The sequence below is a fragment of the Microtus oregoni genome, unplaced genomic scaffold, assembly GCF_018167655.1.
Source record: "Microtus oregoni isolate MIOR12 unplaced genomic scaffold, Mior012 000055F_ref0000237, whole genome shotgun sequence".
NCBI lineage: Eukaryota > Metazoa > Chordata > Mammalia > Rodentia > Cricetidae > Microtus > Microtus oregoni.
This window is the reverse complement of record NW_024543831.1, coordinates 7724642-7737391: the sequence shown is the minus strand read 5'-3', so window position 1 is coordinate 7737391 and position 12750 is coordinate 7724642. Positions and strand designations below refer to the sequence as shown.

At 44.1% G+C, this 12750-nt stretch overlaps 1 protein-coding gene across 5 annotated transcripts in view; it reads left to right on the top strand.

Moving 5' to 3' along the window:
- The window catches only part of Dixdc1 (DIX domain containing 1), a 73776-nt gene that overhangs the window by 15501 nt on the left and 45525 nt on the right, over window positions 1–12750 (top strand). For 2 of the 5 annotated variants that reach the window (XM_041638554.1, XM_041638549.1), the window contains exons 2-4: window positions 4414–4543; window positions 9442–9567; window positions 12460–12691. In XM_041638554.1, the coding sequence (XP_041494488.1) occupies window positions 4414–4543; window positions 9442–9567; window positions 12460–12691 (488 nt within the window). The remainder of the gene's footprint in view (window positions 1–4413; window positions 4544–9441; window positions 9568–12459; window positions 12692–12750) is intronic. The other 3 variants (XM_041638550.1, XM_041638551.1, XM_041638552.1) reach the window with 3 other exon arrangements.

Here is a 12750-nt window from a genome sequence, read left to right as displayed (position 1 = left end):
CACTTGTCATCCTAAGAAGCAAATAGTTCTGAACTGAGCTGACTCCCTGCAGAGATCTTATTCCCACCTTAGGTCTTTGGAGTTCACTGACCTCTTTGTCACCTTTGCTCATCAGCCTCTTGAACTTCATGCTGGGCTAATGCCTGATGCTGTGTTCATCCCCTTGTAGCACTTGCTTCTTCCAGGTAGCAGGTTCGTGTGTGTGTGTGTGTGTATGCGTATGTGTGCGTGCGTGTGTGGTGTGGTGGTGTGCATGTGTGTGTGTGTGTGTATGTGTGGTTTGGTGGGTGTGTATGTGGTGTGTGGGTGTGGTGTGCATTTGTGTGGGTGTGTTGTGCATTTGTGTGTGGTATGGTGTGTGTGTGGTATGCGGGTATGTGTGGTGTGGTGTGTGTGTGGTGTGCATGTTTGTGTGTGTGTGGTGTGGTGTGTGTGTGTGGTGTACATGTGTGGTGTGGATGTGTATGATGTGCAGGTGTGTGTGATGTATATGGTGTGTGCTGTACATGTGTGGTATGCATGTATTGTGTGGTGTGTGTGTGGTGTGTGTATGATGTGCATGTGTGTGTGGTGTGTGTATGATATGCATGTGTGGTGTGGTGTGTGTATAGTGTGCATGTGTGGTGTGGTGTGTGTATGTGTATATAGGCCAGAGACTGATGTTGGGATGCCTTCCTCCATCACTCTCTGTGTTATTTTTTGAGAAAAGGTCTATCATTGGACCTGGAGTTTTGGTAGACTATCTGGCCAGTGACCTCCTATGACTTTACCTGTCACCTGTCTCCATGCCAGTGCTAGAGTTAGAGGTGTGCACCACCCACCATGCCCGGTTTTTTATATGGGTGTTCAGGATCCAAACTCAGAGCCTTAGACTTGCATTTATACTAGCAGTTGACCCACTGAGCCATCTCCCTAGCCTCCTGCACACTGTGTGAAGGTGTGAGATCTTTGTAGTCCCATGGGTTGCACTCAAATGATTGGTGAGCCAATTGAACGGCACACAGAATCCTTCCTCGCAAAGTCTGAGGAGTGTGAGAGGATTAGGGAAGGATTTCTAGAAAGAGTGACACTTGACTGAGACTTTACAAAGCATCGGCAGGCAGAGGGAGGTGCAGTGGCGTGGGAGAAACCATGATGCACTTGAGGAAATGTGTGCAGTCTGGATAGACCGAGGCATGACAGGGACATGGAGGAGAAGGGGTGTCTGAGACATTGACACCATGCCTTCTCATTCCCTCCCCTGAAGAAGACATTAGGGCCAGCAACAGCGGAAGATCACACAAATCATCCCAGACTCCCAAGTTCTACTCCCATTGCACAGCCAAAGCCTTGAGTGAGGCAGAGCAGACAGGGCTTACTACAGGGCAGCTAAGAAATAGGATTTATCTTAAGGATGATGGAAGACCAATTAAGAACTTTAAGCAAGAATGCTTTGAGGGTGCATTAAAGGTGGCTGATATTATAGACAGGCAAGTTGAGCCGGTTGTGATGGCACAGGCCCATAATTCCAGCACTTGGAAGGTAGAGGCAGGAGGATTTCTGAGAGTTCTTGGTCAGTCTGGTCCATGTAGCAAGTTCCACCCCAGCCAGGACTTCATCGTGAGACATGATTGTCTCAAAATATAAATTAGATGAGAAAGATACAGGAAAAATGATTAGCAGTTTTGTGTGTTTTGAGACAGGAGCCCTTGTAGCCCAGGCTAGCCTCAAGCTGGCTCCATCTCCCCAAAGCTGGTATTACAGGTGCGTATCACCTCCCCCTACTAGGAGTTTTACCGCCTCAGTGTTACTCTTTTTTTTTTTAATATTTATTTATTTATTATGTATACAATATTCTGTCTGTGTATATCTCTGCAGGCCAGAAGAGGGCACCAGGTCTCATTACAGGTGGTTGTGAGCCACCATGTGGTTGCTGGGAATTGAACTCAGGACCTTTGGAAGGGCAGGCAATGCTCTTAACCCCTGAGCCAGCTCTCCAGCCCTCAGTGTTACTCTTAATGCCCTCTCTGCTCCGAATTTGTTTCCCTAAGTCAGAGCACAGCACTCACTCCACTTTGAGTACCTTGGAATGTTATGTATCAGTGCGTTCTGGGGATGAGTGTCTGCAGTGAGCTGGTTAGCAAGGCAATGTAATACATAGGCAGTGCTAACTGGGTTTTAAAACTGGACGTGCTGTGTCCTAGTTCTGGGGACATTGGGGAAGTTATGTCACTTCTCCAAACTTTATCCATAAAATGGAAATAATACTGGCTTTATGGTTGTGGTAGTTTGAATGTAATTGGCCACCATAAGCTCATAGGAAGTGGCACCATCAGGAGGTGTGGCTTTGTTGGAGTAGTTATGGCCTTGTTGGAGGAAGTGTGTCACTGTGTAGGTGGGCTTTGAGGTTTCCTATGCTCAAGATATACCCAGTGTCTCAGATCACTTCCTGTTGCCCGCGGGGATCAAGATGTAGCTCCTTCTCCACTCTCCTCTCCAGCACTATGTCTGCCTATACACCACCATGTCCTGCCATGATAATAATGAACTAAGTCTCTGAAACTGTAAGCCACTCAATTAAATGTTTTCCTTTGTAAGAGTTGCTGTGGTCATGGTGTCTCTTCACAGCAATAGAACCCCTAAGACACTGGTTGTTTTGGGTTTTGTTTATATATTATACATATATGTATATATATTATGTGTTTATATATAGTATTTTAATATTAGATATAATATAGTATATAGTATGTATATTTTAATATATTATATATATTTGAGAATAAAATTAGATGATGCTGGTAACAATAATAATGGCCACGATTGGCAAGATGGCTCAATGTGCAAGCCTGACATCCTAAGTTCAGTCCCCGAGACCTGCAAGATGGGAGGAGAGAACCGACTCTTAATAGCTATCTTCTGACCGTCACGCTTGTACCATGTAGTGTGCAAAAGCACACACACAAAATAAATAAAATGTAAAAGCAATCAACCCTTTGGTAAGCATCAATTTTGTGTCAGACCCTAGGCCAGATACATTCATTGAGTCTTTAAACCAGAACACCAGAAGCAGTAATTAAAATAGAATACCAGAAACAGGGCTGAAGATATTGCTCAAGGGGAGATCACTTGCTAGCACACACCAGTCCTTGGGTTCAATCATTTGTGCCACAAAAACAAGACAAGCACCAGAAATGGTGTTCAGTTTGTGCAGGCTCTCAATAAATGTTAGCTCCCTCCTGCCAATTCCTTCTGGTCATTACCGGTCCGATAGCTTAAGTAGCTGATGGATTATCGCTTTAGCACTGCCTTACAATGGCGATTTCCAAAAATCAGCAAAGAAACTAAGGCAGATTTCATCTGAGCCCAGGAAAGCAGCCAGTAAGTAATTTCTGGCTTCCTTTAGTAATTTTCAGCTTCCTTTCACCCAGGAAATGCTTGTGACTTAGAAATCAACTGTACTTTAACCAAATTATGATTTGATATAATTAGCCCTTGAACTTAATTTTGAGGTTCAGGATCTTGGGCTGTTACAGAAATGAAACATCTGCCTTCCAGACTGTTATGTTTTTTGTGTGCTTTTGAGATAACAATGTCTATCTTCTGACTAGGTGGTGACAATAAGCATCAGAATACAAATTGTGCTTTAAAGGAAAATGGAATGTGTAGGGTTGTCTGCAAGATGGAATGAGTTCCCTAAATGTCTCAACCTAGAAACCTTCTTGGTTCCTGGCAGCACAGGGCCCCAACTTTCTGTGAAGTAAAGGAAAATGCTTTTCAGTCCTCAGAATCACAGTCCACTTGGTGGCTTTCTTTTCCTTCCCCGCATCAATCTTATGTAACCAGACCCTCTTTGACAATATAAAACACAGATTAAAACTAACTCTCTAGCAATCCTAGGATTATGGGATCAGGAGGGTAAATCTTCCGTCGAGTGTGAGATGACCACACCCACATCTCATGCTAAGGAAAGCAGCTGTGGGAGGCAGCACTGTGCTTGGGTCCTGGTTCGTGTCTGGTTCCACAAGATCAGTTCGTGGGAGTGTCACGGTCCATTGTGCATAAAGTACACGAGGAACTATAACTGCAAAGTGTGGTGGGTTGCTGGCAGCAATCATGGTACCTGAATTCTGGCTGGCGCCCTGGACTCAGCCTTGATCCCTCTCAACAGAGTGTGGAAAGTGGGAGTGACCCCTGGAAGCGTGTGTCTCTTTATCTGTGGCTGCAGTGCTGAATTAGTCTGAGATTACTTTATCCCTAGGTGTTAGCTTAAAGCTAAAGATTTTAGAATGTGCTCTGGGATATCTTAAAACCCTTTTCTCCTTCCTGATATAGCTTCCCCTCTGTCCCTCACCCTCTCATGCTGCCTTACAGGGACAGGATAGGGGATGAGACTGCTATGCCATCTTTCCCTTATCTCCGCCTTTTATTTTCCAGCAACAGCTGCAGGCCTATGTGGCCTGGGTGAATGCCCAGCTGAAGAAGAGGCCATCCGTGAAGCCTGTGCAGGACCTGCGACAGGATCTCCGAGATGGAGTGATCCTGGCCTATCTCATCGAGATTGTTGGTCAGTTGGCCTTGGACTTTGATGCTAGTGTAGACAAGAATCTGACTTCTTTCTCCTCCATGCTCCCTTCAAGCAGGTTGTTCGCATTCATGGCAATGGAGTTGGGAAGACCTAAAATATTTGCCCAAGGTTAATTTACATCCGGTCAATAAACACTGTGCTAGGCACTGTATTATATGAGGAGATGTTGGCCCTGCCAGTGCCCTCAGAGGCTCCCAGTCTAGTTGGAAAGACTGAAAAGTGAGATCCGTCTTACTACTATGTTAGCATCCTGATGGGGGTACATGCAGAGGAGGGTACATAGAAGAATCACCCTCCCTTAGTCCTAGGGGTTCAGGAATGGTAGAGCAGAAGAATCCATGTCAAACAGAGGAGGAGGGCTTCCAGGCTTCCAGAAGAACTGCAGTCTAAGTTAAAAGCACAGTGGGAAGCCTGGAGAGTTGGCTCAATGGTCGAGTGTACTGGCTGCTCTTGCAGAGGACCTGGTTCCATTCCTAGCACCTGTGAGGCAGCTCACAACCATCTATAACTCTAGTGCCAAAAGAACCAGTACTTTTTTTCCTGCACAAATAAACATGCAGACAAAACACTCATGCATGCACACACACAAAGACACACAAAGGAAAAACAAAACAAACAAAAAACAGAAAAGGGAATAGCATTCAGGCCAAAAGAGAAAATGTCACCAACAATAGGACTCTCTTCTGTGTGTGACACTTAGACCCATGTGTTTTCACAGAAGGGTTTTCCTCTAACTTCAGGCTCTCTTCTTATTAGGGTCTTGTATGTCCAAAGTGTTTTCCATTGCTCCGCTATGATTTCTCTCACTGACTGACAATCAGGTATTCCATAGACCGAGCTCTTGAAGAGAATGATGCTCTATACTTTGCCCTTATGGTTCCACAAACCCCAGCCAAATGCATGTAATCAGTTCTCAAACATTTATTACTGACCAATTGATATTGCTGGGTGTCCTGGAGGTATGTGGTGTGGAAGAAGCTGGTTTGTAACAGGCAGCCTATCTGACTATCTGTGAGTACTTTTTTTGGAGACAGCTCACGATTGACTAATCATTTGTAATAAGTGGAACAGTGGCACGGGTAATTGCCGCTGGTTGGTGGCATGCTTGCTATTTTGTGAGCTTATTTGACCACCACACCCTTAGGAAACAGATATTATTACTTCTGTTTCCAGGAAATGAAAGGGACCATCTATAAAAATTAATTAATTAATAGGTACTTAGTATATGTAAAAAAAATATGCTCTTTTGATTTCTTTGTGTAATACGGTTGAATTAAGGGAGTACTCCTCATCCAAAATGCTTGGTACCAAAAATGCTTCAACTATTGGATTAAAAAAAAGTAAAGAGAGAGAGTTGAGCACTTACAGCTAAAAATTATGGAAAGTCCGTAGTCTGAAAATGTCCCCAAATCAGAATTTTTTGAGCACTAGAATGATGCTTAAAACATTTCAGATTTTTTAACTGGAGAGCTGGCTCAGCAGTCAAGATCACTGGCTGCTCTTCCAGAGGACCTGGGTTTGAGCCCCATGGTCCACTGGAACTCAGCATGGTGACTATATAACTCCATGGTGACATCTCTAACTCCAGTTCCAGGGAATCTGATGCCCTCTTCTGGCCTCCCTGGGTACCAGACATGCACACAGTACATAGGCATACTTGAACATGCCCATATACATAAAATAATAATAATGTTTCAGATTTTGGAGCATTTGTAAGTTCAAAGTTTTAGATTATGGAGGATAAACCTATATTATTTTACTGATGAGGTTTACAAGGCTCAGCCACTTCGCAAGTTCATAAATACTGAAGTATTCAGGTAAAGGTGCAAACCTAGTTCTATTTTAATTCCAAAGACCTGACTAGGGAAATGACTCAGATATTAAAAGTATATATACTGATTTTGCAGATCAACCAAGTAGGGTGGCTCACAGACTTATGTAATTACAGCTCCAAGGCATCTCTCTTCTGGACTCCAAGGTCATCAGCACTTCTATGTACACATACACACACATGCATGCATGAGCATGCATGCACGCACACTCATGCATGCACACATGCATGCACTAAAAATTAAAAAAAAATCCCCAAATCCATTTTAAGCATTTTCTTTTCCCCTTATTTAAATAGATTACATGTGGACTAGCAGGACCTATAGGCACAAAAGGGTAAAAACGAAAGCTCTTCTACCTGTATTCCTTCAACAGAAACTGTATCAGTACTTTTGTTTTCTGTGACACAAAGCAGCTTAAAGAAGGAGGGTTTGCTTTGGCTCACAGTTTGAGGAGAAGTCCAGCAGAGTGGGAAGAGTGGTAGCAGGGGTTCGCGGCAGTCGGTCAGGTTGCAGCCACACCCAGAGGACTGAGCAGCGAGTGCTGGTGCTTGGCTCACTTTCTCCTGTCCCCGAGTCCAGGATCCACGCCCAGGGAATGGTGCTGCCCATCTTTTTGGGTTCTTCCCACCTTAACTTACTTAATTAAAACACTCTCTCACAGGTGTGGCCAGAGAGGCTAACCCAAGGTAAATAGTTCCTCAACGGAGAGACCTGTTTCCTAGGTGATTTATACCCTGTGAAGTTGAGCATCGGTGTTGGCCATCAGTTACTCATCCTCCGTTCGTGGCATAACCGGTGTTGTTTCCAGAGATGTTATAAACCTGGGAAGCAGTATTAATGTCTTTTTGTTTCCCCCAAATCCAGATTTCAAAACACTGTCTTTTCATATGTGTGTGTGTGTGTATGTGTGTGTGTGTGTGTGTTTCTGCAAATTGAACTGGGCCTTGAATATGCTAGGCAAGCACTCTACAACTAAGGTCTATCCCCAGCCTGAAATAACCTCAAGGGGCCAAGGAGCTGGTTCAGTGATGCTTCATGTGCAAGCATGAGGGTTAGAGTTTGAATCCCCAGTACCCATGTTTAAAAAGCCATTCATGGTCACAAATGCATCTATAACTCCAGCTGTGGGGGATGAAGACAGGAGGATCACTGGGGCTTGCTGACCACCACCCTTGCTCCAAGTTCAGGAAAAACAAAACCAAAAGCTGTTTTAAGGGAATGAAGTATATAGTGACAGAGCAGATGCCAGCTTCTTCCATGTGTGCATCCATGCACATGCATGTGTGCACACACCACATACCTCATATACACTCAGACGTACATAACAAAAAGAGAAAACCTCATGGCTTCTCCCTAATTTTGTATATTAGGCTTCAGTTTTTCACTGAGTTCTGGACCTGCATAGACAGTGTCCTGATCACCACAGTTTGAATGTCTTAGATGCAGCTAACCAGAACTTTGTATTTCTTTGTCCACACCAAGCCCTTTACCATCCTTGCCCATCCCCACCTTCCATCTTCGTCAAGGAACACTTCAAGTCATCCTCTCACTTGCTAAGGAGAAATCTTAGAAGTCATTCCTAAGTATTTTCTTTCCCTCCTGAACCACAGCCAGTTCTTAACATGTACTTTCTGCTTTGTACTCAAAATATACTCAGTGTCTGACTTCTGGCCAGCCATTCTCTTCCACTTTAACCCTTCCCATCCTTATCGCTTGCCTTGAATATTTAGACTCTCTTTCTAACTAATCTCTCTGTTTCATCCCCCACTCATGATCTATATATACACACAGTCAACTTTGGAAAACAATCACAAACTAGTTAATGTCCCCATCCGGTCTGAAAGTCCCCACTGGCTTTTCATTACCCTTGGAATAAAATCCAGGGTCGTCCCTGTGGGTCCCCAAGGCCCTGTGTGACTGGCCTTGCTTAGCTTGGTGCCCTTTCCTGGGTCTTGACTCTGATAACTCCACTCTAGCCACACTGGTCTTTTCTTTTTCAGACAAGGTCTGATGTCACGCAGGCTGGCCCAGTACTTGCTTTGTAGCCATGGCTAACTTCAATGAATCTGATGATAATTCCTGATCCTCATGTCTCAGCCTCCCAACTTCTGAGATTGTAGGCATGTACTACGTGCCTAGCTAGCCACACTGCTCTTTTTGCCCCTCAGATAGGCTGAGCTAATCCCATGTTGGGGTTTGTATGGCTCTTCAGCCTGGCATGTGCCCTTCTGTCTTAGTTAGTTAGGGTTTTTGTTGCTGTGAAGAGACACCAGGAACCATGGCAACTCTTCAAAAGGAAAACATTTAATTGTGATGGATCACTTATGGTTCAGAGGTTTCGTCCATTATCATCACGTCGGAGAGCAAGGCAGCATGCAGGCAGACATGCTGCTAGAGCTGGAGCTGAGAGTTCTTTCATCTTGACTTACAGGCAACAGGAAATATTCTGAGAACCTGATGTGGCTTGAGCATACATGAGACCTCAAAACCACAGTGACATACTACTTCCAACAAGGCTACACCTCCTAATAGTGCCACTCCCTTTGGGGGCCATTTTCTCTCAAACCACCATACTTTCCTAAATATAAATATTTCTTATTCAGACTTTTCAAGACTGTATTATTAGAAAGGCCATGATCACTATTCTTTTCTGTTTTTATTTTTACCTTAAATTATATTAAATGTAACTTGTTATATTGTAGTTAAACTAAGAGGGAAGACTCTTGTTTACCTTGTTCCCTGATCTCTGTTGTACCCAGAACAGTGTTTGGCACACAGCGTGAATATTTGTTGAATTAGTAAATGTACACACAATAACTTCACAGGACTGTGTGTTTATACCTGAAAGACTGAAGCGTTCTGAAAGTTTTTCATTTTTCTCCAACCACTTCCCCTGGTGCATACACTAGGACTTAACTCACTCCTTTGTTTATGGAGACTTTTAGTGTTTGTATCCCCTCCCTTGTTTGCGCCTGGCTGCTATGAAACTTTGATAATGTTCTTCTGACTTTATGTGCTACTGTTTTGTTTCCCCTCTCCTAACAGCAGGAGAAAAACTGAGTGGTGTACAGTTGAGTCCCAGTAACCAACAAGAGATGAAGGATAACGTGGAGAGAGTGCTACAGTTTGTAGCTTCCAAAAAGATTCGCATGCATCAGACTTCAGCTAAAGGTTAGTCAGTACTTCATCCTCGGGAACGGAGCACTTAACCTTTAGTGGTGCTAGCCAGTTTGACAGACTCCCTTGGCCATGTGGGCAGCGGCTCTGAGCAGACTGGAGTAGGATTAAGCTCATGGTTTTATGTCCTTGTTCCATGAAGACAGGTGACCCCTTAGAAGACAGTGATCGAGTACTGAAATCCCAGTGCTCCAGAGACCTGGTTGGAGGTGATAGCGCTCTATTAATTTGAATTGAATATAGATATGCTTGAGTGTGTGTGAGAAAATTAATGATACAAGAATAAATGACAAAATTGAGATATTAATTTTGGAATGTCTCGTTTAAATTTTCACATATGAAGATGGATTGTGTTTTCTGAGATCTTTGGGTTTTATGATCGAGTACTATTACAAACCCTCATAACTTATGCTTTTCCATTCAATTTCCTAGAAGAAACTTTTTCATTTCATTATTTTTCTTTCCTTTCCTCCTTTCCTTTATTTCCTTCGACAGGATCTTATGTAGCCCAGGCTGATCTTGAAACTTCCAAGTAGCCAAGGATGACCTTGAACTTCTGATGCTCTAGCTTCTACCTCCTCTGTAGTCATATTACAAAGCGGCACCATCCCCCAGCTTTATGTGGAGCTGGAGACTGAACCCAGGGCTTTGTTAATGTTAGGCAAGCGCTGGATTAACTGAGACACGTCTCTAACACCGCCCAGCCTCAATATATGGGTTTTTTTTTTGTTTTTTTGTTTTGTTTTGTTTTGTTTTACGAGACAGGGTTTCTCTGTGGTTTTGGAGCCTGTCCTGGAACTAGCTCTTGTAGATCAGGCTGGTCTCGAACTCACAGAGATCCGCCTGCGTCTGCCTTCCGAGTGCTGGGATTAAAGGCGTGCGCCACCACCGCCCGGCTAATATATGTATTTTTGAGACAGGGTCTCATCGTGTAGCCCTGGCCGGTCTAAAATTTGCTGTATCCTAGGCTTTCCTGAAATTAGGTATTTCTCCTGTCTCTGTATCTTAAGTTATGAAATCAGAGAGATGTGTGCCACACTCAGGTTAAAGGGAAAATATTTTATAGCATTTCTTTCTTCTTTTTTCTTTTGGCTGTGAGAACATTCCAGGCAGACAAAGGGGGCCCTGCAGTGTTTATATGTAGTCTTCTGGAGTGGCATAACCCTTTGCCCATGCTGTAAGAAAGGTGCCACGTAGGGTTCCTCCGAAAGCATATGCTCCCTTCTCCTTTTGATGCTTTTCTGGAAGTGACCAGTTCTGGTCTGTTTCAGCACCAGTTTCTGGGTCTGTTGCCTGTACTTTTGCTGAGAATGAGGGCGGGAGGAACCCTTTCATGTTGGATTATTGGTGTTCTGTGTGTTTGAAGTTACCCAGGTGAGCAAATAGTGACCATTAAGAGCATTTGGTAGAGGACATCAAATAGTCCTCGGCATGCTTTGTACATTGGAAAGGCTACAAAGCCAAACAATGGAATTGTAACCGTTTCCTTGTATTCCCTTTAACCAGAGCTTTCACAATATGCCCCCCCCCCCCCCCCGTGTGTGTGTGCATGGATTTCTTTCCTCTTTTTTTCTAGGGCAGAATTTAGAGTGCAGTTCTGGCTTTGGTCTGCTCCTCATGTGGAGTGGGCTTGGGGGTCTGGCCCAGTAAAATAGGCTATTTTAAGGGACCACTGCCATTCATTGTCTTTCACCTGAAGAAGCTCATGTTTCCTGATTAGTCTACTGCATCGATTTCCCTCTCGGTCCAGCTTTCCACGCCACAGCAGGGGTGAGCTAAGAGCACACATCACTGTACCACTGCTGCGCATCTGAAGGCCTCGCTGAAATCTGGCATCTTTCCTACAGCCCACCTGGGCCTGTGTGACCTCTGGTTCCTCCCCTTCTACACCCTTCCCTTCTTCTGGCTCTGGGGCTCTGGCCATCCTGAGCTTTTTCACTTTCTCCACCACAGTGCTGGATCATGTCACATAAGTACTTAAAAAGTTTCCTAAAGCCACAATAGGAGCAGGAAGGACTGAAAATTTTAATAATATATTTTATGTAACCCATTATTTCTGTAATATGATTACTTTACCATGAAGTCAATATTAAACATTACTGAGATAGTTTACATTTTGCTTTTATTTATTTACTATATGTATAGGAATTTTTACCTGCATGTATATCTGTACACCATGTGTATACCTGATGTTCTCAGAGACTAGAAGAAGGCATCAGATCCCCCGGTACTGGGCTTACAGATGGTTGTGAACTGCCATGTGGGTGCTGGGAATCAAACCTGGGTCTTCTAGAAGAGTACCCAGTGCTCGTCACCACCGAGCCATCTCTCTAGCCCTGCATGCTCTTTTTTATGCTGTCTGAGATCTTTTGCATTCCCATGTGTGTGTGAGGTATTTACTTAACTCTTAGTTACTGTACTTGCTTAGAACATATTCCAATTCGTGGCCGTGACATTTAAGTGCTCAGTAGTCGCCTGTGGCCTGCAGCTCCCCTAACAGATGATATCACCCCGTTATACTGATCTCTAGACCTTGGCATGTACCTTTTCCTGAATTGTTCCTATCCCTTCTACCCTATTAGCTAAGAAGCAGCACTCCATTCTTAACTGAGGACTCACTTCCCCTGATAAAACATCCTTCAGAACTCCAGGATTATATTATCTCTCCACGAATTGCTGAAGACCCCGTACCTCTCTTGCCTAATTATTTTATTATCATACTTTATGGTAATTGCCTTTAACCTTCCGTGTCCCTTGTTGAACATGGTGTTATGAAAACGGAGACCGCCTGCTGAGTTTACTGTATCACCAGCAATATATAGTACATGCATCAATCCATGGTCTCTGCCTCCCTCTCAATACCTTTCCATCTGTCTCGTCCTTTAGATATTGTGGAAGGAAACCTGAAGTCCATCATGAGGCTGGTCCTTGCCTTGGCAGCTCATTTTAAACCTGGCTCGAGCAGGACGGTGAGCCAGGGGCGCGACTCCAGAGTCCCTGCACAGAGTCATCAACCACACTGTGCGACGGCTGTGGCCCAGGGAGCAGCTGCTGCTCTGGCTGATGTGTGCCGTGACATGTCTCGGTCAGGACGGGATGTCTTCCGGTATAGACAGAGGTAAAAACCTGGGAGGGGAACTGGCCCCTCTCTCTGGTATTTCTTTGCTTAGATAATAA